The sequence below is a fragment of the Dipodomys merriami genome, unplaced genomic scaffold (assembly GCF_024711535.1).
Source record: "Dipodomys merriami isolate MVZ:Mamm:240054 unplaced genomic scaffold, mDipMer1.0.p SCAF_16, whole genome shotgun sequence".
NCBI lineage: Eukaryota > Metazoa > Chordata > Mammalia > Rodentia > Heteromyidae > Dipodomys > Dipodomys merriami.
The window spans coordinates 1,270,193-1,296,580 of record NW_027202937.1 but is presented as its reverse complement, the minus strand read 5'-3'; the positions used below and the strand labels follow the sequence as shown (position 1 = coordinate 1,296,580).

Sequence of the window (26,388 nt, the reverse complement as noted above, 5' to 3'; positions counted from 1 at the left end):
CGCCCCATTATCAGCACGCACACATGCACACACATGGGCACACACCCTGAGACACAGACACAGCACAGGCACACACAGAGACACACAATCAGGAAACCCATGAACAACGCCTGTCATCCAAACTACTCTCAGAGGCTGAAGGAGGAAGACTGTACATTGAAGGCTGGTCTGGGCAAATTATTACAACCGTCTCAACAAAGAAACAAACAAATACACAAAAAAATTAGAAGGCATACACCCCAACTGTTACAAAAGGACACAGGAACTGACATAGGCTGAGGACAAAGGGGCCACAATTTAAAATAGAATTAATTTTGTGCGGCTGAAAGCAATCTTAGATATTCAATTTATTCCCCTCCAGTGTGAGCAAATATTTTTCAGCAAACACCACTTTAACTCTAAAAGGAGATATCGACTCTAATGCAGTAAGATTTGAGGAGGGTAATACTCTACTTTCATCAAGAGACAGATCTCCTAGAGCAAAAACACCAACAAAAAAGCGCCGGTGGCTCACGCCTGGAATCCTAGCTACTCAGGAGGCTGAGATCTGAGGATCGTGGTTCAAAGCCAGCCGGGGCAGGAAAGTCAGTGAAACTCTTATCTCCAATAAACCACCATAAAACCAGAAGTGGCACTGTAGCTCAAGTGGTAGAGCGCTCACCTTGAGCTGAAGAGCTGAGGGACAGCGCCCAGGCCCAGAGTTCAAGCCCCATGACCGACCAAAAAAAAAAAAAAAAAGCACTGGGGTTGGGCTGGGAATGTGGCTTAGTGGTAGAGTGCTTGCCTAACATGCATGAAGCCCTGGGTTTGGTTCCTCAGAACCACATAGAACCAAACGCATATACTAACATCTGGGTGCTGCGCCCTCAGCTCTTCGGCTCAAGGCCAGCACTCTACCACTTGTGGGCTTTAGTTTTTAATGAGTTTTCTAGGCTGCACGAACACCTGGACATCAGATGACCAGAGTTGGGGAGTGGCTGGGGAGTGGTGGGCACCGACCCATCGCTTAGAACTCTCATCACTTCAAGAGAATAGTCACAAGCCCCTCATCCAAGACACCGAGTCTCATCTCCAAGAACTGTCATGAGGACACATAAGGTCTACTTCTTGTCGCAGCTTCTGAGAAGTCCTGAGAAGTTCTCGCCACCGACTGCAGCTTGTGAAGAACATGTTTAATATTCTACCAGAACTGCTCCACAGAACCACCACCCACACCCGCTTCTGCTTCAGTGCCACCTGCTGACTCAGACAGCACACATGACGTGTGTGATTTGAATATTTTAATTCACTAGATCCAGGCCTACGCCCCCTCCCTGGACACATCCATGGCCATTCATACCAATACACTTCTTTAGGCCCACAATAGACAATGGACACTTGTCTACATTCTGGTTCTCAGGAACCTAATACCGGGAGACAGATCCATCAATACAGTGCACTGTTCTTCCTTTGAAAAGAAGTTCCTACATGCAACCCCATGTACAACAGACCACGTCCACCCACCCCTTTCCAGAACTCATTTCAAAATGAAATCATTCGTCACTCCCCCAGTTTTACCAAACGGTCCAATCAGTGGGAATTAAACACACGCCATCCAGCATGATTTAGAGCAGATTCTCTCCGTAGCTAATACCGAGCTGAGTGAATGGGGATTGGTCCTATGAATGGTGTAAGCGCCACAATGGAGCTGCAAGCCGGTGAAACCACGTGACAGGCAACTTCCTAGAAACCCACTCCGTTACCAGGTGTGCGTGACGGAGCTGCTCACAGAAATTTCTTCCCTCCTAAGATTTACCACATATCACAGCTGGTCGGCATGCTGTGAAGGGACCAGGCCTTGATTTAAGTGGTATCACTAATCAGAAAATCAATTCATAGGGCTCCATTGAATCAGTTTTATTTTTTTAATCAATTATGAAAGTTCACGGTTCGGCAAAAAAAGAACATGTAATGTAAGACAGAAACACTAAAGCAAGAGATAAATATCTAAACAAGAAAGCCAATTTCCTTACCCAAGGGTCTTACTTTTCTTTAAAAAGCTTTGAGCACAAACACAATAGTAAAGGATTCAATTTATTCCTTAAGTATCTTTGATTTTGTGTGTGTGGGGGGGGGGGGGCTGGGGGTTGAACATACAAGGCTGGCTCGATACTGCTGAGCCACACCTCCAGCCTAGTTTCCCACTGGCTATTTTAGAATAGTCTCACTTGCTTCCAGGGCGCGTGCGCAAGCTGCAGTCTTCCTCCTCTAGGCCCCTGTGTCACCAGGTCATGGTGAGGGCCAGCATCCCCAGCTTCACGGAGACAGTCTTGTGGCCTTTTCTGCCAGCCATGCCTCCCAACCCACAACCCCAGCCCTAAAACCCAACTGCCCACTTTGGGTCCTCAACCAATTTACCACTAGAAACTCAACCTCAAAAACAGCTCCCCAAACATAGTGATATTTGATGTCAGTATAACTTGTGGAGGAGATGGGGAAAAACCAGTTGTTTAAGGATACAGGTGGACCTGTTGCAACAATGAGAAGTACAAGTTGTCATGTCCAAAATGAGCTTTACAACGTTGGTGCGGGGGGGGGGGGGGGGGGGGGAGGAGAAGGATGGGGATTGGGGGGGGAGGGGGGAGGCTGGGAAGTGATGTGAAGGGTAAACAAAGGAGGAGGCTGCAGTGCTTGGTAAGAAATGTACGCATTATCCTGCCCATGCAATTGTAACCCCTCTGTACAGTATGTTCACAAATAAAATTAAATTAAATTAAAAAAAAAAACAGCTCCCCACTTCTCTTAGCAGACGGGAACTCCCCCCGGGCCCGGGCAGGAAAGGAACACGTTCGCTCCCTGGCTCCCTGGCTCCCGGGGGGGACGTGTGAGGCAGGAGCAGTGGGCGATCACGGTGGGGTGGCAGGGAAATGCAGCAAGCTCTCTTTTCCTCTGAGCCTTCCCGAGAACACACCCAAGTGGGCGTGGCCTGGCGCCCCACATTTGTTTCAGCACACGTTCCTCCATTCCCACAGCTAATGTCCCAGAAAACCACTCCGAGGGACAAGGGCAGGCATATCATCGCTAACTATCTGCGCACGCCCTCCATCAGAGCTGCCTCCTCATTTCTAAAGTGAAAGGGTTAGATGAGGCGACCTGTAGGCTGCTTCCGTTTGAATTACGGATGGAATCCATCCTTCATCTGCAGACACCTCAACCCTCACTTCCCACACAAACCCCCTCTTTCCTTCCCAAGTTGCCTCCAACTGGCTCACTCAACTAAAGTTTACCACTGATTTATTTTCAATTACGCCCAATTCCAGCGTCCCTGTGGCTGTGCAATCTGTTTTCGTAAAAACTAAATTAACAACTTCGATGCATCAGTGAGCCCCTGCCATGAAGCGTTTATGACCCAGCCAGGGTGCTCCCTGCCAGCCTGCAAACAGGGCCTTACTAACCCGTGGCTTCTGGCACTATCTCACGGTGGCTATTACCAGGCCCACTCTCCCCAAGATCTGCCTGAGGGTCTCCAGAATAAAGCTGCTTTCCGATGGTACAAAGCCACCCTCTGGTCCACCGTTCCCTCTAGATCCCACCTAAGGCTTCGAGAAAAGCAAAAGCTCTACGTTACGTTTGAAGGAGTCTCTATTGCTTTAACCATGGTTTGTTACAGCCCATTTCTAAATCCAAGTGAAAGTAATTGCTATTCCACGAGCTCATGGAAAGGGACAAAGGGGGTGGTAAGAAAGAAGACATCACCAACATGGCGCCAGATGATTCAACCCAACATAGCTGTGACCTACGGTCTTCACCCCAGGTACAGCTGAGCAAAGCGGGGCTCCTGCCCAAGGTCACAGAGCCTGGGTCCAAGGTCTCAGAGCTGGGTCCAAGGCAGTCTGTCCAGCGGCAAAGTTACCTACTTTCCTGAACCCTGTCACTTCCCTGTCTGGACCTAAAGCACGTAAGGAAGTTGATTGGGAAGGTGGCTCAGTGGTAGAGCGCTTGCCTTGCATGCCTGAGGCCCTGGGTTCGATTCCTCAGCACCACATAAGCAAAAAGAAAAAATCCGGAAGTGGCGCTGTGGCTCAAGTGGTAGAGCGCTAGCCTTGAGCTGAAGAGCTGAGGGACAGCACCCAGGCCCAGAGTTCAGGCCCCCGACCCGGACCCAAAAACAAAATTAAAAAAAAAAAACAGTAAATGGATTAGAAGCAATCACGTGACCACCAGGACTTAACTAGGGGGATTGACCAGAGGGTCGACAAGTACCTCAAAACAGAGGGTATACTCTGGCTGGAGGACTATCCCGAGATAAACATGAGATTCTGTAAACAACAGACTCTTCTACCCAGGCCCAATAATTTTGGTATTTGAAAATATTTCAGATCCTAACAGATGAGTGGCCAGTAGGAAAAACAAATTCAATTTCCACCAAAGGTTTATCTCTCAAAGGTTTATAGACAACTATAAAGGTAAAATGACAACTATGTCAGGGTTGTGATATTATCTCCAGCCTGTTTTTCCCACTCTCCCAGCTGCTCTTGTAATCACGTTCAAATTAGATCTCAGGCCATCCACAGGCGCATGCAGGAACTTCAGATGGGGGAGGGGGGTAGGGTGTGAGCCTCCTGCTTGTCCTGGCCTCCTTGCCGTCCATGACAAGGATTCCTTCAAACAATTTTATAAGCAGCACTCGATGTCCGAGCTTATGAACCCCTGTGTCAGAGAACAGGAATTCAGATGATGGGGAATGGCTTACTATCCAAATCTATGTGGCTCCAGGATGTTACCTATAAATGAAGGTTCAGATAAGAAAATTATTTGTTGCTTTGTATGTCCTTCCCCCATGGTATAACCCCTGCTTTCACTGTATTTGATGTTATAATTTGTGGAGGGGAAGGGAAAAAACAAATCGTTTAAATAGGGATACAAGTGGACCCATTGCAACAATGAGATGTACAAGTCGTTATGTCGAAAATGAACTTTACAACTTTGGGGGGGGAAGGTTGGGATGGGGTGGGGGAGGATGGGAAGGAATGGAAAGGGGAAACAAAGGAGGAGGCTACAATGCTTGGTAAGAAATGTACTCATTATCTTGCACATGTAATTGTAACCCCTCTTTAGGGTATTTTCACAATAAAAAAAATATGAAAAAAAAGAAAATTATCTGAGTCTATTCAATTCCTAAGTTCAGACAATGAAGAATATTCGTATGTAGTGCTATCTCCCTTAAAAACAGCAACTATATCATCATCTTCACACCCCTCTTCCCCCAAAAATGGGAAGGTTGGTTTCGGTATAGCCCCAGAAGAGACAAATAAATTATTCTTAAATTATTGTCTCAAGTGTGAATTCTTGTTAGGCCCAATCCAGGGAAAGAGCCAAACCAAGCCAAGCTACAATCCTTATTTGCCCTCAGCAAAAGCTTTTGCAGACAAAACAACAACAGCTAAAAAAGCCCTTACAATGGAAATAGAGAGACAATGACACCTCAACCTTTCAAAGAAGGGGTATTGTGTGGAAGGAATGGAGGGGGGGCCTCACAAATGGGTCTGCAGAATAGAAACAGACTTCCATGGACACATAAGGAGACAATGTGAATGACTGATGAGTCCACTCGGTAGGTTGATGAGGGTTCCTGTGTTCTCTGTGTTTCATCGATCCTCTTTCTAAGTTATAATGACCAAAAAAAAAAAAAAAAATGAGCCAAATAACTGTAAGACAGAAATTCCCCCAACTTTTCCTAAGCTTGCTTGTCTGGCCAGAGCTGCGGGTGTTTTCTTTCCTTCTTCCTTCTCTCCTGCCTGGCCCAGACCTCAGGAGACAGCTGCAAGGAGAAGCCTTTATTGCATAAGAAGGGAACAGAGCTAACCCTTGACTCTCAAGCCCCAATTAACAGGTTGACAGCAGAGCGCCCCCTGCTGTCTGGATCTCCCCGGGGTCACCGAAGGCCAGGGGATGGACCAGGAACAGAAAGAATTCCAATATGATCTGCTCAGCATCCCCAGGGCCGGGGGGGGGGGGGGGGGGGGGCAGACCACAGCCAAGGCACAGATGACTCAACACTGAGCCCCGAGCCCCGGCAGCATCTGCAAAAGGAAGCCAAGTTCAACCCGGCTCACAAACGCCCCCCAACCACTGATGAGTTACTTTAAGGGGCGTCGTGGCCGTTCCTAGATCCAGCAGGGCACAGGACCGTGGAAAGGGCTTCCTTCCAACCACACCCTTACTGAAGACAGTGCACGGCTTGGGGCGCTGGCACGCCATCCTCTAGGTCCCTGGTCGGCTAGAATGCTGTGCACCAATGTCTCACTGAGGGCTGCCCATCATTTCAGAGTTAAATGTCAAAACAGAACCTGAGGGCTATACTTGTACATAAATGTGCCGTTGGCCAATCCTTGCCGGAAGCAAAAGGATTGTTTCTTTCCCGGGCGCACAGGAGAAAGGCTACAGAAAGACGCAAGAAGTCCGGCTCAATGCTGCTGGGGCTGGTAAGAACCAGTTTGCTGGGGAGGGAGGGAAGGAGGGAAGGAGGGAGAGCTCCGCCCCACTGCTCGGCAGGCCGGTGTCCAGTCTGCCAACACTAACCTTAACGCTGACTCACCAACTAGTTTCTCAACAAAAAAGAGAAAAAGGAAGTAAAGGTTACAACGGAGCTTTCTCAGTTCTACCCACGAAAACAAGTTGTACAAACCTTCCTAAGCTTGCCTGAAGACCTGGGTATAGAAAGTCATTTCACAGGCACTAAGACCTGGAGGTGAGAAGCCTCCCGTCCATCTTCCTGACTCGGGTTTTTGTTTTTTGGAACTTGATGTTTAATATGTCCACCCGCTGGGCTGGTGCATCAGAAGTGACACGCTGTCGGGACACAATTCCACAAGGACCTTCTGCCTTCCGGGCACCAGTCTCTCTCAGCTGTCCTCCCTGGTGACAGCCAACACTGTTACCACTTCCCAGCACCGGCTTCCAGAGACGGTCCCTACTCACTCCCGAGCAATGAATAGGAACAAAACAACTCTTGAGGTTAGCAGATAAGCAGCTGACTCACTCCTTTTGAGGACTGCATACTGTTCCACTGAAAGATGTCTAGGACTTACGTAATCAGTTGTCTAGTGAAGGGCACCCTGTTGCTTGTAGAAATAACATTAATGGGTCCTCTAGAACTTGCTCCACTGGGTGTGTGTGAATGTGTGCGGGCCGGTCCTGCGAGTGGAATCAGATCAGCTGAGCCTACTAGAGGAGACCTGGCCCGTAGCCCACCCAGACTGCTTTAACTTAATTGCCTTTCTTTAGTCCGTCACAACCCTAGAATGCCATCCCTCTTCCTCTCTGCTAGTTGGCAAGACTAGCAATCTGAGTATGTTTACAAGGATTTCCTTTTCTGTGTGCTGTCTTGTTTGTGACACTGTCCATTTTCTTATTTCATAAATTTTTTTTTCCTTTCAGAAGTTAACCCTAAGTGCAAGCAATTTCCTCCAGCTACTGTCTTGAATGGAAGGATGCTTAGTGCCTTTACTTATATTTTATGTTGCCTTTATGGATTCACTGTTTTGGAGTTTTGTTGTTCTGTTTTTTTGTAGTGCTGGGGTCTGGACACTGTAATACTGTATGTAACACACAAGCCTTCCACCCTCAAGCTGCACGAGCAGCCCTAGCTTTATTAAGTCATCAGATTGGCTCTGAATGTCTTCTGTGGTTGACATTCTTCTCTAAGAGCCTTACCTACTCTTTTGATTATCAAAACAAAAACAAATTCCACCATGTTTCTTAGCGATCACATTATTTGATTACTGCCGTCCTGGCTGGCCCTCTGACTCAGCCCAGAAATCACGAGTGCCATCTGTCTTTTTCCCCCCAAGGAAGGAAATAAGTGAGGACTAAGCCATTAAGACCCTGGAAGGAACTGAGATACAATGATATCTACTGTCTACACCACACAATCCCTCATCAGGAGCTCATTCAATATTGACACTAGGTTATATAAAGTCTCTCACCATAGCAGATAGAAGTCAGGCTGAGATGGAAGCTAATAATCTCATCTCATTATATGTTGGGCTTAAAAAAAAACAAAAAAGAAAATGTGTTCTCCAAACACTGGTAAAAGATGGTGAAAATGTTTTTTTTTTTTTTTTAGAAGAAATTGATTCTGATTTCCTCCCAATGCACTTTTTGAGAAGCCAGCAGGTGGGATTAAAACATCAAGTAATAGATGACTCAGCCTCTTTCTTAAATGTTAGACACGGTCTCAGTCCTAGAGACAGAGGAATCGAAGGAGAGAGAAAAAGAGCCCCCTTCCATCTGTCACAAAGCAGTTTCACAGAACATGTTCTAAAGTCTGGCTCACGTTACTCCTCCTACAAAACCATCTGAGTCTTAAGGGCCAATCCTCTGTTTTGATACTCGGTTTCTTTCCATTTAGTATCGCAGGTGTTAAATTGTCTGTGTTAAGCCATCTCATCGTTTACTACGACCTCTACAGTAATAACGATAATGAAACCTGTTCTTTAGAAAAGGAGAGTATATTTGAATAAAGAGCCCAGGAATCTATGTCTTCCAGGGGGTTCTCCTTACAACCTATTCCTACACCAAGTTCATCTTCCATACTTTAATTTGATCATGCATCTTTTTTCACACCTTAACATCTCTGAAGTAGGGATATCAAACCTTGTAACTTACATAACCGTATCTTACCACTGTCTACTACAATTAACAATGCTTTTCTTTCTTTCTCAGGGGCACACATAATAATATACAGTTCCCAGCTAATACAAGACCCAAGGAGATGACAACATGTCTTGATTACAATACCCACCTCGAGATGCCACAGGGCCATGAAGCTTGCTGAAAAAGCACAGGGGCAAAGCACCCCGAGCGAGCTTGGGGTAGGACAGATATTCAAAGAACACACTGGTCGCTTTCTCTGTAATGTGCCAAGTATATTTGCTCCAACCTAGACAAGTCTCTAGGATTCCCCAAGGCCCCTACTCAATGTCAAGTGCAAGACTGGATTGTTTATATCCGTCTTCTCTAATTCTCCTGAGATTCTTACAAGGCAGCTCCGGAGAAACTGAGGCCTGGACACAAGCAGACTCACTCAAGGTCACGCAATGAGGGACAAGATCAAGATGTAAGCTTTCTGGATGGAGAGTGAAGTTCTTAGACCTTCCAGTCCCTTCCATTCCTTCTGGGAGATTCAGCACCTGATGTAGAGTGGGAATTAAAACCTCACTCATGTACCTTTAATTTAACAGCTAAAGCTTTCTATAAGGAAGAAAGCAAGACAGACATATTCTGCGAGGATTGACAAGGCAGGCCGGGCTGGCCACATAGAAACAAATGGGAGGATCTGAGGAAGAAGACCCAAAGAAACCAGTCTTTTCTTAAAAAAAAAAAAAAAAAATGACTGTCAAACAACTATATATCTGCTCTAGTTTTCTGTGTATTTCTCTGCGGGCTGAGGGGCTGCTCCTTCTGAGCTCTTTAGGTTGGTGGTGGTGGTGGTGGTCGAGGGGCTTGAACTCTGGGCCTGGGCACTGTCCCTCAGCTCTTCAGCTCAAGGCTAGCACTCTACCACTTGAGCCACAGCGCCACTTCTGGCTTTTTCTGCTTATGTGGTACTGAGGAATCGAACTCAGGGCCTCATGCATGCAAGTCAAGCCCTCTACCACTGAGCCACCTTCCCAGCCCCTTCTGAGCCTTTTGAATTCTTCACATGCAATTCTACTGTAGCTTGTGCTCCTTTGTGGGACTGTACTTCCATGTTTGCATCCCCTGTGGAATCTGTGGGTATCAACCACGCTGCTGGTGCTCAACAGAACTTTATATTGACTAACAATGTGATAATAAGTGGCGCAGCCTGACATGTCACTGAAGTCTAAAGACTATGTCCAGACTTTGGTCTTTCCCATACAAGGACAACCTTAAACACACACACTCTCTCTCTCTCTGTAGTGTCCATGTCTCTTCCCAACCCAGAAGTTCCTCCACAGCCTCTGCCACACCCCGCCATTGAGTAATGCAAGTCCCTGAATGACCCCGGGAACCCCGGTGACACAGCATGCAGCAGGAGGCAGGGCACGCAAGTTTAGCTAACATCGCAGGCCTTCAGTCTGGAGGTCTCGGGACAACAGTCTCTGTTTTCAAGGAGACAAGCACCTGGCAAATTAAAAACCAGTCATTTGAATAGTCCAAAGACAACAGTGGAAATACAACTCGCCTTCACTGCTCTGTGTCTCTGAAAATAGATAGCTGGGCTCAGTGAGACCACAGATAGGGCCAGCTGCATCCTGCAGCTGGGAAGCCAGAGATCAGGAACTGAAGGCCCCCCTGAGACCCAAGCAGGAGCCCTGCTAGACAGAACAGAGTCCGTGCTCCTCCAGCTGCTGCTGCGGCGCTCATCCTACCCCATGTGGATAGCATTATACAGGATATTTACTATGACAGAAAGGGAGAGAGGCAGAGAGGGAGAGAGACAGAGACAGAGACAGAGACAGACAGACAGAACCGCTGACCAAGAGCTTTGTTCCTGAGACACAGATCTCCTATGCAGTTCAGGGAGAGGCTCACAGGCCCCCCCATGAAGATAGCCACACACAGCAGCAGCAGCAGCAGCAGCAGCAGCAGTTACCATGTTGATTCTGGGCCCACTGGGTGTTCAATGGTAGTGTAATTTTAATCAACCTCATCTCTGGTAAGGTAGTACTTGACGAACGCTCAGTTCCTTTACGCTGATCAACATCAGGCCTTTTCACCTGTGAATCTCCAGTCAAAGCAGACACCTAGTCAGACCGTACATTATTTGTCATTGTAGTCTTTGTTTCTGTGTATTCTAGTATAAGGAATTGTCCTCAGGGCCTGACACAAATTATTCATTAACTTTACCTCTCGAACCACAACTCAAGCCCTTTGTGTTTTTATTCTGTTTTTGAGACAAGGTCTCACTTCTAACTGCGTTAGGTTGGCTGGGATCATATACCTGTGCCCCTACACCCAGACGGTTAGCATTTCTTTAAGTGTACAAAAATTCTTTTCCCCTTCCATTCAAAGAGAAACCATTGAAGGGCCCCAGAATGCAAACCAGGATGGCTTCCGAACCTAGCCACTGGCAGGCAATCCCTCTAATAACCCAACAGTACCCAGCCACTGGCAATCCCTCTAACTTCCCAACTCAGTACCCAGCCACTAGGAATCACTCTAACATCCCAACTGGTGTGTCCTAGTTGAAGAAGTCACTACCTCAGTTAGTGCTGATAACCATTTCACAGAGTGTAAAGGGCTTTGTCCCTTAATGCGCCCTGAAAAGGAAGTCTTAAAAATAATGGTCTTGGAAGTGGCGCTGTAGCTCAAGTGGTAGAGCGCTTGCCTGGAGTTGAAGAGCTGAGGGACAACGCCCAGGCCCAGAGTTCAAGCCCCACGACCAACAAAAAAAAAAAAAAAAAAAAAAAAACTATATAAAAATAATGGTCTGCCCAGTGCTCCCTAGGAAGAAGAATGGAGTCCCCTCCTGTGCTCCATCCAATGGAAAGGGGGTGGGAAAGTATACAGAAAACTCTGCACTGGTTAACCCTTGGAAGTCACAACAGAGGCGGGGGGAACAGCTGCAGGCTCTGTGGAGCAATGCTCTTCAAGCCTGGGGAAAGCAGAACACTATTTTTACCCACGCACTCTGTCCTCACTGCAGACATCATTCCAACCAGCCTAAGCACTCTCGCTCAGGCAGGCAGAGGTCAGTATTTACAGTGAGCTGGGGTTTCCAGTTCTTTGGGCACTGGGTGCAGACAGCAACCCTCCAGCAGTCTCCGATAGGGGAAACCCCCCACCCAGAAGGAGGGGACCCCGAGTGCTCAGGATTTCAAAGGTCCCTCATGAGTACAGGTTGGAGCTCCTCAGGAAGGTGCTTCCATCCCTTTTGCCTCTGGAGCAGGGAAATCACTGCAGCTAGTGATACACATCCTGGGAGTGCTAAGTGCGGGGGTCCTATGACCTTCCTTCCCATGCAGCCCTGGCCCAGCAGCCTCACTGGCCCTGCTTTGTGGGGGACGAGGTCATGTGATGTGCTCAGTCCCCTCCAGAGTTTGCATCCCAGGGCAGGAATTCCCTGTGGTGTGCTTCTCCAGGCTCCTGCTCCTACAGCCCTCCTGGCTGGCTGGCTGGCTTCCTTGTAAGTCTGTGTAAGGGTCCTCTCCATGTATCTGCGAGTGCCCTGGACTGCTGTGTTGATCGTCTTTGCATTGCTAACATGGCTGGCATAATATTGGTACCACAGTATGTTACCTAATAGAGAGTTCAAAATGAAAGCCCGTCCTCTCTCCTCGGCTGCCCAGCAAGAGGAACCCAAGCCATAAAGGACCGAAAGAAAACAACTGCCAGCTTCCACCTCCATTCCTAGCTAGCCTTCAAAACTATGGTGAAGTAATCATATTTCATTTTGTTTGTTTAGTATTTTCTGGACAAACAAGAGTTTACTGTTGGACAGATGCTCTTAGAAATACTCTTTAGGCAAAAGAGCAATGGCAGAGGCTGAAGAGGCAGGAGGGTATAAAAGGCAATATAAAATATAGGCATGCAAGGAAAGCTACATAAATCTTAACTTTAAAGACAATAATCAATGGGAGAAAAATGAGGGAAGAGGTGACACTGTTCAAGAAGCACTGTACTCATTACCTGACTTATGGAACTGTAACCCCTCTGTTTATCAACTTTACAATAAAAAAAAAAGACAATAATGATCATGCCTCTGGTGGGAATCAAATTTATAGCATTAAAACCCATGGCAATGGCAATGGGCAGTACTGTGGTACACACACGTGATTCCACCACTCAGGAGGCTGAGACAAGATCAGGACTCAAGCAGTAGAACATCTGCCTACCAACCACAAAACCCTGAGGGCAAAGTCCAATATAGCCAAATAGAATCCATCACAACAACAAAAGTAAAACATTAAAAAATATATATTCTTCTACCAGGCGCCCCTGGCACATGCCTATCATCCTAGCCATACCCAAAAGATTAGGATTGTGATTGGAGACTATCGCAACCAACTAGAAGGGGGAAAAAAGGTGTGAATGATAACGGGCACCTGTCACTGCAACTGTGCGGGAAGTGTAACCAGAAGAGCTACCGTCCAGGCTGAGCCAGGCAAAAACACAGACACTACTGCACAAATAGAAAACAAGTGATAATACGGGTAATTCAAACGTAACTATACATGCGAGCACATTAAAAACTGTCAACACATTGAAGTTCTCTAGTTAGGGGGCAGAAGCTGTCTGAGTAAGTTTAAGGAAAACCTTACGTATTTGTACATTATGAGGGACAACCTTCAAAGACACCAAAAAATAAAAATAAAATGACACAGAGGTAATGCCCAGTTCAGGATGCTGTGTCAGTTGTTTGGGGGATTTTTTTTTAAAACATCTTCAGCAAAAAATCCCACTATCTGCCATGCATTATAACTTAAATATGGTTAACTTGAAAGTTGCTGCCTCTATCAAATGCTTATGCCTTGGAAGCAAAGATATGATTCCAGAAGTTTGGGTTCCATTTAAATATTCACCTTGTAAAAAGAAATGCCTGAAAAATGTCCCTCAATTCCCCGAAACAGCCAGCCATTATCAACAGCACATGGCCACCGTGCTACTCATGTCCCAGCTGCTCTGAACAGAAGCAACTGAAAGCCGCACCATAGGGCTAAGCACTCAAAAGAGAAAGGAAGAAAATCGTATCATTTTTGCACACTGAGTCCATTAAGCCAGAGGCAAAGCCTCAGAACGCTGGCTGCTCTAAACTATGGAATGATGGGGAAAATAGCTCTCAATTATGCCCCCATGCTTTCTGATCCTCTTGTTTGACTTGCCCAATCTCAGAGACAATCCATGGACACACACAGTTCCATACCATGCAGTTAATAAGAACTGGCAGGCAGAAGTCTGGGCGTGAAATGAAGAGTCAGAATTAGATTAAGAATGTTGTTAGACGCTGGTACACACTACTCACACACGGTGAAAGCACCCATCATTAACACACAGGCCACAGGAACCAAACAGAAAGCTACAGGATGTCCACACCACTGTTCTCAAAACATAGCTAATAAAAACTATAGCTGCCATTAGGGTCTTTCTGTATTACAGAGGAGAAAGGAGGAGGAGCAAGCGCGTGCACAAGGGTGGTAACTGGGAAGGTGCTTTCTTTTCAGGTTCATTCTTATTTAGGGTGAATTATTCTGCTTAGTATGCAGTCTCCTCTCCCACAGGACTTCTGCCATGGACTTGAGTTAACCAAACCCTCATGTTGCATCAAACACATCACCTTTTTTACAGGCAATCATTAAGGAGATGCGGTGATTTATGTTTAAGTATCTAATTCTACATCAATTCAGTTACAGCCATTTGTCCGGTTCTTCCCTTAAAATCACCACTTCAAGAAAGCACAGTAATGCTGTGTCTCTGGACTCCCTTTATAAAAATTACAGAACATATTTCAAGTTCAGCTTTAGTTGTGTATCACATTTATTGAAATCCCTTCTCTGGGGCTGGGAAGGTGGCTCAGTGGTAGAGAACTTGCCTTGCATGCCAGAGGCCCTGGGTTCGATTCCTCAGCACCACATAAGAAAAAAGCCAGAAGTGGCACTGTGGCTCAAGTGGTAAAGCGCTAGCCTTGAGCTGAAGAGCTGAGGGACAGCGCCCAGGCCCAGAGTTCAGGCCCCACGACCGGACCCAAAAAAAAAAAAAAGAAATCCCTTCTCAGAAAATTCTCTCTCTCTCTCTCACACACACACACACACACACACACACACACATGTACGTTGGTATGTGTGCCTTTTCATGCTTATAGTCTACTAGTAAACATTTTCCCTGAAATCACACATTTTAAAAGATGTTAAAAATATACCAGGAACTTTAAAAGACCACCTTTGAAGTTAACTAGCTCCCATAAATTTTTATCCACATAATTGTATGTGGGTAATGATGAATGTTTACTGTTAGATAAGCAGTATTGTTCTGTTAGTATAAACAGTTACAGATATTTGACTTCTTATATATTGAGTCCCTTGACATACAAATTTTGGTGTAGAATGATAGTAAATTGAGTTGATATGGTCAAAAAAACAAAACAACTCCACCTACTTCTTTTAAGGAGTTAACAGAAGACAATGAGCTTTTGAATCTCAAGTGGGTTTTATAAAGTTCTAATGGCAACTTTTTTTTTTTAATTTTGGGAAACATCCCAAAATCTGAAATTCAAAGTCTGTAGAAACTATGATCCAATACCCAATTCTGTACTTAACTCATGGCCTTGCAAGGAAGTCTACTGTAATTACACAGCAGCTCAGTAACAGGAGTTACATAATGATCACAAATACCATTTGTAGAAGACATTCTGTACACCGTGTTTACAGCATTAACAATAAGCTTGCAAATATGGTAACAGAGTCAATGGGGGTCGGTGTGAAGTAACCTTTGACGTCACTCAGCAAGCAAGCACTAGAGATGGCTCAGGTGCAGACTGTCTGTGGCCCAGAGTCAGGGCTCACTAATGCATGGGACTCACACTCCTGGGTGCCCGTCTCAGTTACATGGGGTTGAACTGTCAAGGAGGAGGCCCAGGCCTGTTAGCACCAGATGTGAGTATCACCAGTTCCCCTGCAGTAGAGGAGGGGGGTGAGAGGGAACCCCCCCAAACTCAGCCACACAACACTGAGCATTCCCTGGAGAAGGAAGAGAGGGGAGGAGATGACTTCCTTCTTGGATTTGTTCGAGTGTGCGGTGAGGAGGAGCACACACGTGGGATAGTAAGTAGATGAGGCTCACTGCCTGATGCTAGAGGCTACACCAAAGATCAAGATGAGGTTCAACTCTGCACGTCATAATCACGTGGAGAGCTTCCAAATGCAAGGCCCTTCGTTCAAATCCCAACACTGCCAAAAAACAAAACCCGAATGACTCCTAGTTCTCCACCTAGAGATTCTAATTTGACTGAGGGGCAGTGGGGCCCAAGCATCCAAACTGTTTAAAAGTTCCCGTATGGTTGTAATGGTTCTATGGTTCGAGACCCCCTACCCTGGAAGGTTGGAGAGTGTGCCCTCCACACCTGCTACCACAGCTAGTTTTCCTTGCGACCCACACAGCGGGTGAACTGCCAAGCATCCAAGACAGAGCGGCGACGAGGTGTTACCTGGGTGGTGTCTTCCATGAGCCCGCGGATCTTCTCCACGACGTCGTTGCGCCGGTGCTGACGTAGGGCACTGATGAGCTGGGCGAGGCTGGCCTCGGGGCCCCGGATGGTCCAGTGCTGCAGGGCCGCGTAGGCCCGCTCGTGGTCCGCGGTGTAGCCGTTGGAGAAAGCGGCCACCTCCCTCTCGCTGGCATTGCAAAGAAACTGATAGATATCCTTCCACTGGCTTCCCACCTGGGCTGCCACCAGCTTCAGGATGTCAATACCTACGCCAGAGACAAAACAAAACCAACTGAGAGGAGGAGGAGGAGGCTTTCCTGTCTCTCCATCAAAGGGACAGAATCACTTTCTTTCTTTTTTTTAATTTAATTTTATTATATTTGTGAACATACTGTACAGAGGGGTTACAATTACATGGACAGGATAATGCATACATTTCTTACCAAGCATTGCAGCCTCCTCCTTTGTTTACCTTTCACCTCTCTTCCCAGCCTCTCCCCCCCCCCCACCCAATTCTTCCCCTCCCACCGACATTGTAAAGCTCGTTTTTGACATGACAACTTGTACTTCTGAACATTGTTGCAACAGGTCTACCTGAATCCTTAAATGGCTTGTTTTTCCCCATCTCCTCCACAAGTTATACTGACATCAAATATAGTGAAAGCAGGGGTTATACTGTGGGGGAGGGACATACAAAGCAACAAAGAAATAATCTTATAAATGCGTTAGAAACACATGCATGAAAGAAAAAAAAAACATTAAAATACACATCTAAGGGTTCATTTTCCTAACATCACATTATCTGACCTTTTCCACTTGACTCATACATATACTAGATATTGCAAATTAGGGAAACCATGGGACCTGTGTTTCTTTGGGCCTGGCTTACTTCACTTAATATAATTTTTTCCAAGTTTTTCCATTTCCTAACAAATGGGGCAATGTCATTCTGATGGAGGCATAGAATTCCATTGTGTATGTATACCACATTTTCTTGATCCATTCATCTACTGAGGGGCATCTGGGTTGGTTCCATATCTTAGCTATGGTAAATAATGCTGCAATAAACACAGTTGTGCTGGTAGCTTTAGTGTGGTCTTGTTTGTAAACATATGGGTAAATACCCAAAAGTGGGATTGCTGGGTCATAGGGGAGCTCTATGTGAACTCTTTTGAGGAACCTCCATACTGCTTTCCAAAGTGGTTGAATCACTTTCTATCACCAAGTGCTTCATGGACAGACACGGTGCATCCTGGGACCCTTGCTTCCTGGGCTGAGGGCGTGGCTCAGTAGTTAGAATGTTTGCCTGATAAGCAAGGGTCCTGGATTCCATCCAGATACCACAAAAATACTAGATTAAAAAAAAATCACTTCCTGAATGTGAAACCAAAGAATTATGCTGAAAATAAAACAGATCACTTCCCAAAAGATGTCTGGAGTGCCAAGTCAATGAAGGTCATTGGGATAATCCCTTTGTTACTACTTAAGTAACCAACAAAGTAGCAGCAGCTTCATGGATATAGAGAAACAACAGCAGTGGACCATACCAGCTTGGGCTGGTGGAATGAGCAGATTCTGAGAATGCTGTCTGTCCATACGTCAGCTGACTACTGTACCCAGCTACTCCTCCCCAACAGACGCACTCCTTAAGAATGTCCACCTTCTGTACCCTTATCTATGCTCCACAAGCAACTTTCTTGGCTACTGTGCAGTTTTCTAAGTTGACTTGCAGAGACATAATGAAGACAGAAGTCACAATGACAGCACAATAGTAGATGTTGTCTTCTGGGTATTATGTAAAGGCATTAGCTCAGCGAACATTTTTAGAAGGCATTAATATTCCAACTGCACAGGAAGAAGAGGAGGAGCTAACCTATTGGGGCTCAATGTCACAAGGATGGGTGGGTTAGGTACTGAATCTACCTCATCAGGTTGGTAATTCGATTCAAACTCCCCAAAGTGCAAACCACTACCAAATGCGTTAATACACGCTACAGTCCAAGAGAGAGAATACACCTTTGAACAAATGACCTAAGCTGGTTATCTGCCCTCCTCAATAATTAACATCTGTTGGTCCTCTTTAATCCACAGGATTCAATCCAAGACTCCCCCAGCGGGGATGTAAAACAACCCAACAATAATTTTACTTCTTTCCCATCCTAAGCAGTCACTTGGCACACACCATAGCTGTCCTGTTCACAGGTAAGGGTATGATGGTAAAACTAGCATGAACTGATGTTGTTCCTTGTGCTTTCATACCCAGAAGGTTAATTCTTGCTGGAAACAGGAGCCAACTCAGCATATGACTTTTCATTTGTTATTGAGAACTTTTGCCTTTTATGACTTCTCTTTTGCATAGTGTGAATTGTTGGCATTACCACTCTTAATGCTGCGATCATCACTAAGTAAAATGAGGATTATCTAGACACAAGCACTGTGCCCCATTGATAAGCAGGGCAGGTATGAGCTGCACCCAACGGATTGACAACCCGAGGGCATTCCAGTCAGGGGAGGGTAGGAGAGGGCAGCAGACTTCACCCGGCTAATTTCCTTTCATATGTTTAGACTTTGCTACCAGTAACCAAAAACATGAAAAGAAAAACTATGGACAAGTGAGGGACTGACTGCTTAGTGTATTCTTGTTCTGACTTGTTATTCACTCTGTGGATCTGTGTGTGTGTGTGTGTGTGTGTGTGTGTGCGTGCGTGCGTGCGTGTGTGTGTGTGTGTGTGTGATCTATGTGCACATGCCTGTGGTCTTCAAATCCAAGGAACATAGGGTACAATGCCAAAATCTCATCTCAGGATCCACAAAGTCAGATAAACCCCTGGCATGAACCTCTCTCTTAAGTAGTGCTCTTTGGTGGCTATGGCTTTGTTGCTTCCCTCTGCGACTACAAGTTGACTTTGCCTGAATTAATACACAGTGCAGATGCAAGTAGTATGAAGAGCTGTGGTATTTGAAATCAGTGGTGAATCACAATGTCATGTCTTTGAATGAGGCCACATTCATATTACCTGATACAGGGTTATTAACAATGTCTTTTTAAAAAATGAGCCGGGTGCTGGTGGCTCACATCTGTTATCCTAGCTATTCAGGAAACTGAGCTCTGAGAATCCCAGTGTGAAGCCATCCTGGGCAGACAACTCCAAGAGACTCATCTCTACTAACCACCAAAAAGCCAGAAGTGGAACTATGTCTCAAATTGTAGAGTGCCAGCTGTGAGCAAAGAAACTCAGGGAGGGTACCCTAACCCTGAGGTCAAAGCCCAGTACTGGGACACACATATTTAAAATAAATAGGGTCCCGTTCCCATGTGAGATTTAGGGAAGAGAAGAAACAAGGTGAATAAAGAAGAGCTTGTTTAGTTTTGGTTCATTTTGCAATTCAGTTGTTGAGGAAAATATTTATAAAATGAATTTCTGCCTAAGAAAACAAGAACAATTAATTACACACGCCATGTTTTTCTGAACATGGATGAGCTGGGGGTCCCTCTGCCTAAGTCCTTAGTTTGCCATGGCAATTCTACTGAGGCAGATGCTTATGTTCGCATCCTATATCAGAGACCTGAAAATTGTTTCCAAACATCTAAGCTCCGAGGAGAAGGCTCCTTTCTCACCAACAGTAAAAGGAGACTGCTATAAGAAAATAGTCATGCACCAAGCCGACGCATCACCGTACCTCTTACACCATCTGCCCGGGTGGTGTAAGGAAAACCTGAGCCAGCAGACATTAAATGTTCGTAGTGGTGTTTCGTTGGAGCAGAACTTTTCATTTCAAGCAAAACAGACTCAAAAAAAAAAACCCAAAACAAACAAAAACAACAACAAAAAACCCAAACCCAAGTCCTATTTAAAACCCACGTGTAACTTTAAGAAACAAGCTAGCTCTTTCTAGAGGTTAATGTGGTAACTCTTCCACACACCCTGGGTCTTAATTTAGGTCAATTTGACTAAGGCCCACAGTGTCTTACATGAAAACATGGGTTTTTTCTTCTAAGCAGAATCACCGCTTACATCTCTGTGAAGCCCATGACAGAGTGGCTTTGGGCAAACCACTAACTGTCATGTTCATTTCCTCACCCGACAATGAGGACACTCACTGTGGTCCCTGGGGATGGGCCGATTAACATTCTCTACAGCTAATTTATTTTTGGAAGCACACCCATGAGTATGAATGCTCCCTATATACTGAGCGCTAAAACCTAAGGCTCGGTGCACATTAGATGCAAGTACACAGCCTTTAAAGTGTAATTACAGATTGTTTTTAAGCTTCAGAAAAGCCCCTTCTCCCAAATCTAGTCTGTTTTAAGCCACAAAATAAAGAAGGAGGGAGGGAAGGAAGAAACAGGCAGATGAAGGGAGGGAGAAATAAAGGGAGGGAGGGAGGAGTCAGGCAGGCAGGCAGGCAGGCCTACAATAAAAAATGAACACACTGATTTCTGTTCTAGAAGCCAAGTTTAAGCCTTCAGGCTGCAGACTGGCTCCATCCCGGCCTCTTACTCAATGCGAAGCCCCCCTATGAAGCATGGAGTTAACTCCCCGAGCCGGCCCTGCTCAGCAGCGTTCTTCACCGCCCTCTGGGAGGAAGTAGGAAGGCAAAAGCACACAGAGGGGTTTCAGAGAGATTTGCTAAGCTGGAAGATGAGAAAAAAAGAAGGTATTTTTAAAATTATTCTGCTGTGTGTCTTGCTATTTCTTTTTAAATTCCATGTATATTCCATGTACATCCATAACACACAGGCGCTTACTGGCACTCTGTGTCCACGGACTCACACACCTATGGATCCAAACAACTGCAGATCAAGATGTATGGGATGCTATCGGCAATGGGAAGATGAATTTGCCATGTAAGGGCAGTGTGTGTGGCTTACACGGAGTGCTCTGCTGTTTCACATGAGGGATGGGAGCACCCTGGGTGCCGGTACCCAGGAGGGCACCTTGGGACCAGTCCCCTCAGACTCTGAGGGTGTACTCGACACATGGTTGTCATGAACAGGCGTGCTTCGTGAACATGACCTTGCAAGCGTTTTGTCTTGGTGACAGGAAATCTCATCTGGAGAGGTCAGGACCCAGTACACGGTCACCCAGCCAAGTAGTGAACGCCCTCCTGTCACTAATGCTGGGAAGCACTGTCACTGGAATTATGCCGTCGAGCTGCATCATGATGCCCTCACTCCAGGCTGGCCAGACTGAGTCATGTATTGCTGAGACAGATTTCTCAGAGGCTAGTAAATTCCTTTCTTTCTTAAAAAGGATGGAACTTGAAACAAGATGAGCGTGAGGAGGCCAGCCTGCTTCTTCTTGTGATGGTGATGACAATACGTACGTGTGGCTTTGAGCACTCAGTAGCATCTCTGGTGACCGCTCGGCCATGCTGTATATGGCCCAGGTAGCCCTCACCAGTCCCAACGAGACTGGTTCTGTTCTCACTGTAGGATTTGCAAAACCAGGCCCAGTAGGGCTGGGTGTGGTTCACCAACCCTTGTGGCCACTGAGAGCGAATCCCACCGGATTGTGAAGGAGCATACACATTTTGAAAAAGTATGTTGTTAAAAACATTTTTTTAAACTGTCTCAAGAAACAGTGGAAATTCCCACTGATTATTCATTGATATCTAGCTGGGAAAAAAATTAAGTCAATGAAATAAAGACCACCAAGTCTCTGCTTGCCTCTGTTCCATCAAAGTTCATGTCTGGAGACAGTCGGCTAATCCAAACTGCTTAACTGAATAAAATGCCTCATCTCCTTTCTCTCAAAATAACAACACTCTTCCTGCACTGAAGGGCTGAGTGTTTGAAGGCGTCAGGCCCAAGGAAGCAGAAGCTGTAGCTGCCAGGAGCTGTCTGTGCTGAGCGGTCCTGGCTCAAAGGAAAGAAAGCATGAGAAGTCTAAGGATTAAGTCATGGGATGATCATAAAGTCGGCAGTCACAAGCTTTGGTCTCCAGCTCCAGCTCCATGGCTCGTTTAGCAGAGTGACCCTGCCAACCTCTAAGATTTCAGGGCCCACACAATAGAAATGGAAATACCATTTCTTCCCTGGTGGGCTGAACATGATTACGGGATTAAAGCATTAAAAATGCTCAGTATACTTCCTCTGACCTGTGTCTTCATAGACAGGAAAGACATGTACATAGAGTGGGAGGAGTTCTGTGCAGACAGGTGCTAGGCCAGCCCCCGGCTGCCTGGGCTTCCCAGCTCCCTAGAACATAGAGGTAGCCATGGAGAAGCAACTAGGAGAAGGGAAATACTGCTGCCACCGCGCCTGCCACACACAGGAGACACAAAGGTCCTCTGTGGGCCCTTCCCCAAAGCTCACACCTTATCCACAGCAAGAGAGCCAAAGAATAGAGGCATGAGGTAACCCACGGTCATGAGGGAAGAAAGGACACTTCCCAGTGCTTTCTAAAACCTCCAATCAGATAGCATCTGGGTGACAACTCTAACTTGAGCACTACTTGGAAATGTTCAGTTCGCCAAAAAAAAAAGACAAAAACACACAAAACAATTGAGCTTCTGTAAAGCTTTACAGAAGCTGAACTGAACTATATAACGACAGGAGGTGCTAAAGCTGAAATACGTGTCGTCAAGCAGAATCCATACAAAAGCTTTCCTTTGTTTCTACAATCACTACTCGGCCGAGCTGCACAACACTGGGAAGAACCAGTGCATCAAAGATGCAACGAGGCTTCCAGCACTAACATGGCAGCCAATCATTGCTTGAAAGAATTCAGCACTCCCTTTGCTTCTTGCATGCAGAATACATGAGATGTCAGTCCTCATTATTCTTCTAGAAAGAGAAGATTCCCATAGATGCAATTAAGGCCTAGCGTCCTCCTGGGACAGAGGACTCTCCGTGATGGTTTTGTAACAAACACCCAGCAGTCTCCTGAGAGCCCGCGTGGAAGACAGCTGCTCATCTTCCACCCCCTTCATCCTCCCAGAGACAAGCGTCCACACAGACTGCACATATGGAGGGTGCAGTGTCAAGTTCAGACTTGGGATGGAAGCCGGTCTGAGTGCTGCTGCAGGGATACTCCACCCTGAACAACGCTCATGAAGGCAGAGGTAGTCTTCCTCACTACCTTCTCCCCAAGCCCTGCATCTGCCTTGATCGCCACTGTTACCACCATCCACGTGAGTCTCATGAACATCAGGAGTATAACAAAAACCTTTTGACGAATGAATGAATGAATGAATGAATGAATGAATGAATGGCAGCCTTTCTGTCACTGCCACCCTCGTAGCCGAGTCTCCCTTCCACTGTCATCTAACTTAGGCCACTGAGAATCCTTTGTGGCCCTACGCCCGTCACACAAGCCTGGCCACATGGCCCTAGCACGTCCCCAGGTTCTGTGATGATGTAAAGTTAAGTCCTGATGTTCAACCGTGAGTAGAACCTGGGCTTCCTCTTCCACGCTTCCCACTTAGAAAGCCCAAGTTCACAAACAGGAAAGGCCCCTGAGCCTCTCCCGTCACAGTGGAACCCGTCTGCGGAGGTCAGCTGTCTAAGCCACATCTGTCCTGAAGTGTCCTGTAAAGAAACCAGCACCGTAAGGTGATTACAGACGGCCAGCTCAGCAGGACAACTCCCAGTCCATGCAGTACCCAGGACCTGCCGCCTCAGCACTGGGAACCTGGGATGCTCCCGGGTCAGGACAGAATGCTGCAGGAACCGTTTAGTACTTTTGTTGAATTCCCCCTGAAATGGTTTGAATTAACTACTACTTCATTAAATAACAACTACAAGTTAATAACTCTAACTCAACAGAAACTATTACGCACTGATGAATCTCGGGATCTACAAAAAAAAAATCACCATCTCCAAAATAAGCATAGTAAGGCAGGGCTGAAGGCACTGCTCAAGTGTAGAGTACCAGACTAGCAAGAGTAAAGCTCTAGAGAAATCTGGGGAGGAGGGCCGATCACATCACACTTCTCAGCAGAGATTCTACATTCAGTCTCCAAGAGTTTAAAGAGAGAAACACCACTAGGCAAACTCGGCACCTGAATGGTATTACTGTGACTACTGTATCAAGAATAAACCGAAGAGACCACAGATGATAATGAAACCACAGCGATAATCCAAGAAACACTCAGAGTGATCCAAATATGAGGTGAGAAAGACACGAATCAGGGACAACTGAGGTTGTGGCCTGTGTACCTGCAAAGCTGAGGAACACTTTCCACCATGGATACGAGGTGAGGAGGGACGGTGGGGATCTGGTACTATATATCCTAAGTGTGAGGTACCTGTCAGCTATTTGTCTAGCACGCAGAAGGAGTTAGGTACAAGGTCCAGGCTGGGTTTTATGCACCCGGGAATTACTCATAGATAAAGGGTTATTTAGAGTCGTGGATCACCTAGGGAGGGAAAGTGTGTAGGCAGGAAAGAGGTATAAACATGACTGTCCTTACACCACTGCTTAGAGGTCAGAGATGAGGAACCAGCCAAGGAGACATGGATGGAACAGCTGGCGACAGCACAGGAGAACTGGGGATGTGTGGTGTCCTGAAAAATAACCAGTTAGAAAGTGGATCAAGGAGCACAGAGCTGAAGACTGCTGTAAAGCCAGGAAGATGATCCTGGGAACTGAACAGTGGGGTTAGAACTGTGTCCTCTGACAATGTGGAAAAGAGATGTGTGTGAATAAAACATTACCAGAGTCCAACCATCACGCCAACGCCACCACCGCTAGGGTCTCACTAGACTAGGTAGACTGGCCTCAACTTGCAATCCTTGCAATCTTCCTGCCTCAGCCTCCTGTGATTACAGGTAATCACCACCAGGCTGAGTTATAGTTCACTAATTCTAACACATCCGAATGCCTACTTCAACCACTGCCTTTTCCTATCTGAACGTCTGTTTCAACCACTGCCTTTTCATAGCTTGGTGGCAGTGTCTTGTCTTGTTCTCTTTAGTATCTACAAACAAATATACTGCATTCTACACATCCACTGCAGCGTTAACCAATGACTATAGAGAGCCATCAACACGATTGCAGAAAGTCTTCCTCCTCTGCAAAACCTGCTTATGTAACACCTGACCAGGTTGATTCAAGGACACACATTTTTCCAGAATTCTTTTTTTCTTTATTTGTGTTTGAGCTCTACGTGGGGGAAATACTGATGTTTTTCACTAGTTCAAAAAAGCTTTCAATTCAAAGGCTGGTAATTCAACTATGGAATAAAATATTCATTCTGAAAGTAAACACCTTTCTCCTAAGTCTCCTGCAAGTCAAGGTGGAGGGGAAGGGGGTGCAGAAGCCTCTGCTTTGCCAGGGCTTTAAAGGGCCATGGTGTCTACGACCACTGTGTAGTAGAATGCTATGCATTACTGTAGAGCTGTGGAGCAAGTGACAGGCAGCGCTCTACCACTAAGCTACACTGCCATCCCTAAGACAATGCCCTTGACCGCAGCTGTGCGAGACCACGCCCCTGCAACGGTTCCGTGCGTTTCATACCCCTAAGACGTTAAGAGAAGCGCTCGAGTGCTTGTCTAGCACATCTGAGCCCCGGGTTCTAGCCTTGGTGCTGGGAGGAAAAAATGGCATTATGGGAAGCAAAGACAGGGAGTTAGGGGCCTGGAGTGGCCCTATAACATGCCGGTGGGCTCCTGGGGCCCAGAGGCTGGAATGACAGGACAGAGCTGCCTCTGAAAGGGAGAATCCACTCTCTTCGGCCCGACTTCCTGGTGTTTACAATTCAAGTCCCCTTCCCCTAGGAAATCTGGGCTCTCAGACAGGATGACTGTCTGGAATTTGTAGCCAAGGCGTCTCTGGCAGAGCGAGCAGCTGCCGCTGAGAGGTGAGGAAGGGCAGACGTGTGCTCCGCTCGGCGCTTGCGCGCGGCGGGACTCCATCGCCGCGGACGTGAGGAGCAGTCCCAGTGCTCACAGCAGCCCTGCCCACCCGCCAGACACTGACAGGCTGTTTGTCCATTCCAAGCAAGTTACAAGAAGTCAAGGATGCAGAGTGACCTCTGCAGAGGTGAATTTGTGGTTGGTGACAATTTCTAGGTGTCCTGCTTCCTTCCAAACAAGCTGGGTTTTGCCAAGGGAAATACATTTTTTTAATTGACCATGTTTTGACTGGGGGTGTAGCTCAGTGGAAGAGTGCTTGCCTGGCTATGAGTGGGGCCCTGGGTTTGATCCCCAGCACCACCACAAAAATTGGGAAATGCTAGCGCTCATTAACAGTTGTGATCATGAGGCAAGGCCCACAGTATCCTAATAGTTGAGT

The 26,388-nt window shown here is 46.4% G+C and overlaps 1 protein-coding gene across 1 annotated transcript in view; it reads right to left on the bottom strand.

Moving 5' to 3' along the window:
• Tnfrsf21 (TNF receptor superfamily member 21) overlaps positions 1-26,388 on the bottom strand; it is a 52,366-nt gene that overhangs the window by 3,812 nt on the left and 22,166 nt on the right. The window contains exon 4 of the mRNA XM_070023575.1: positions 16,148-16,413. Coding sequence (XP_069879676.1) covers positions 16,148-16,413 — 266 coding nt within the window. The remainder of the gene's footprint in view (positions 1-16,147; positions 16,414-26,388) is intronic.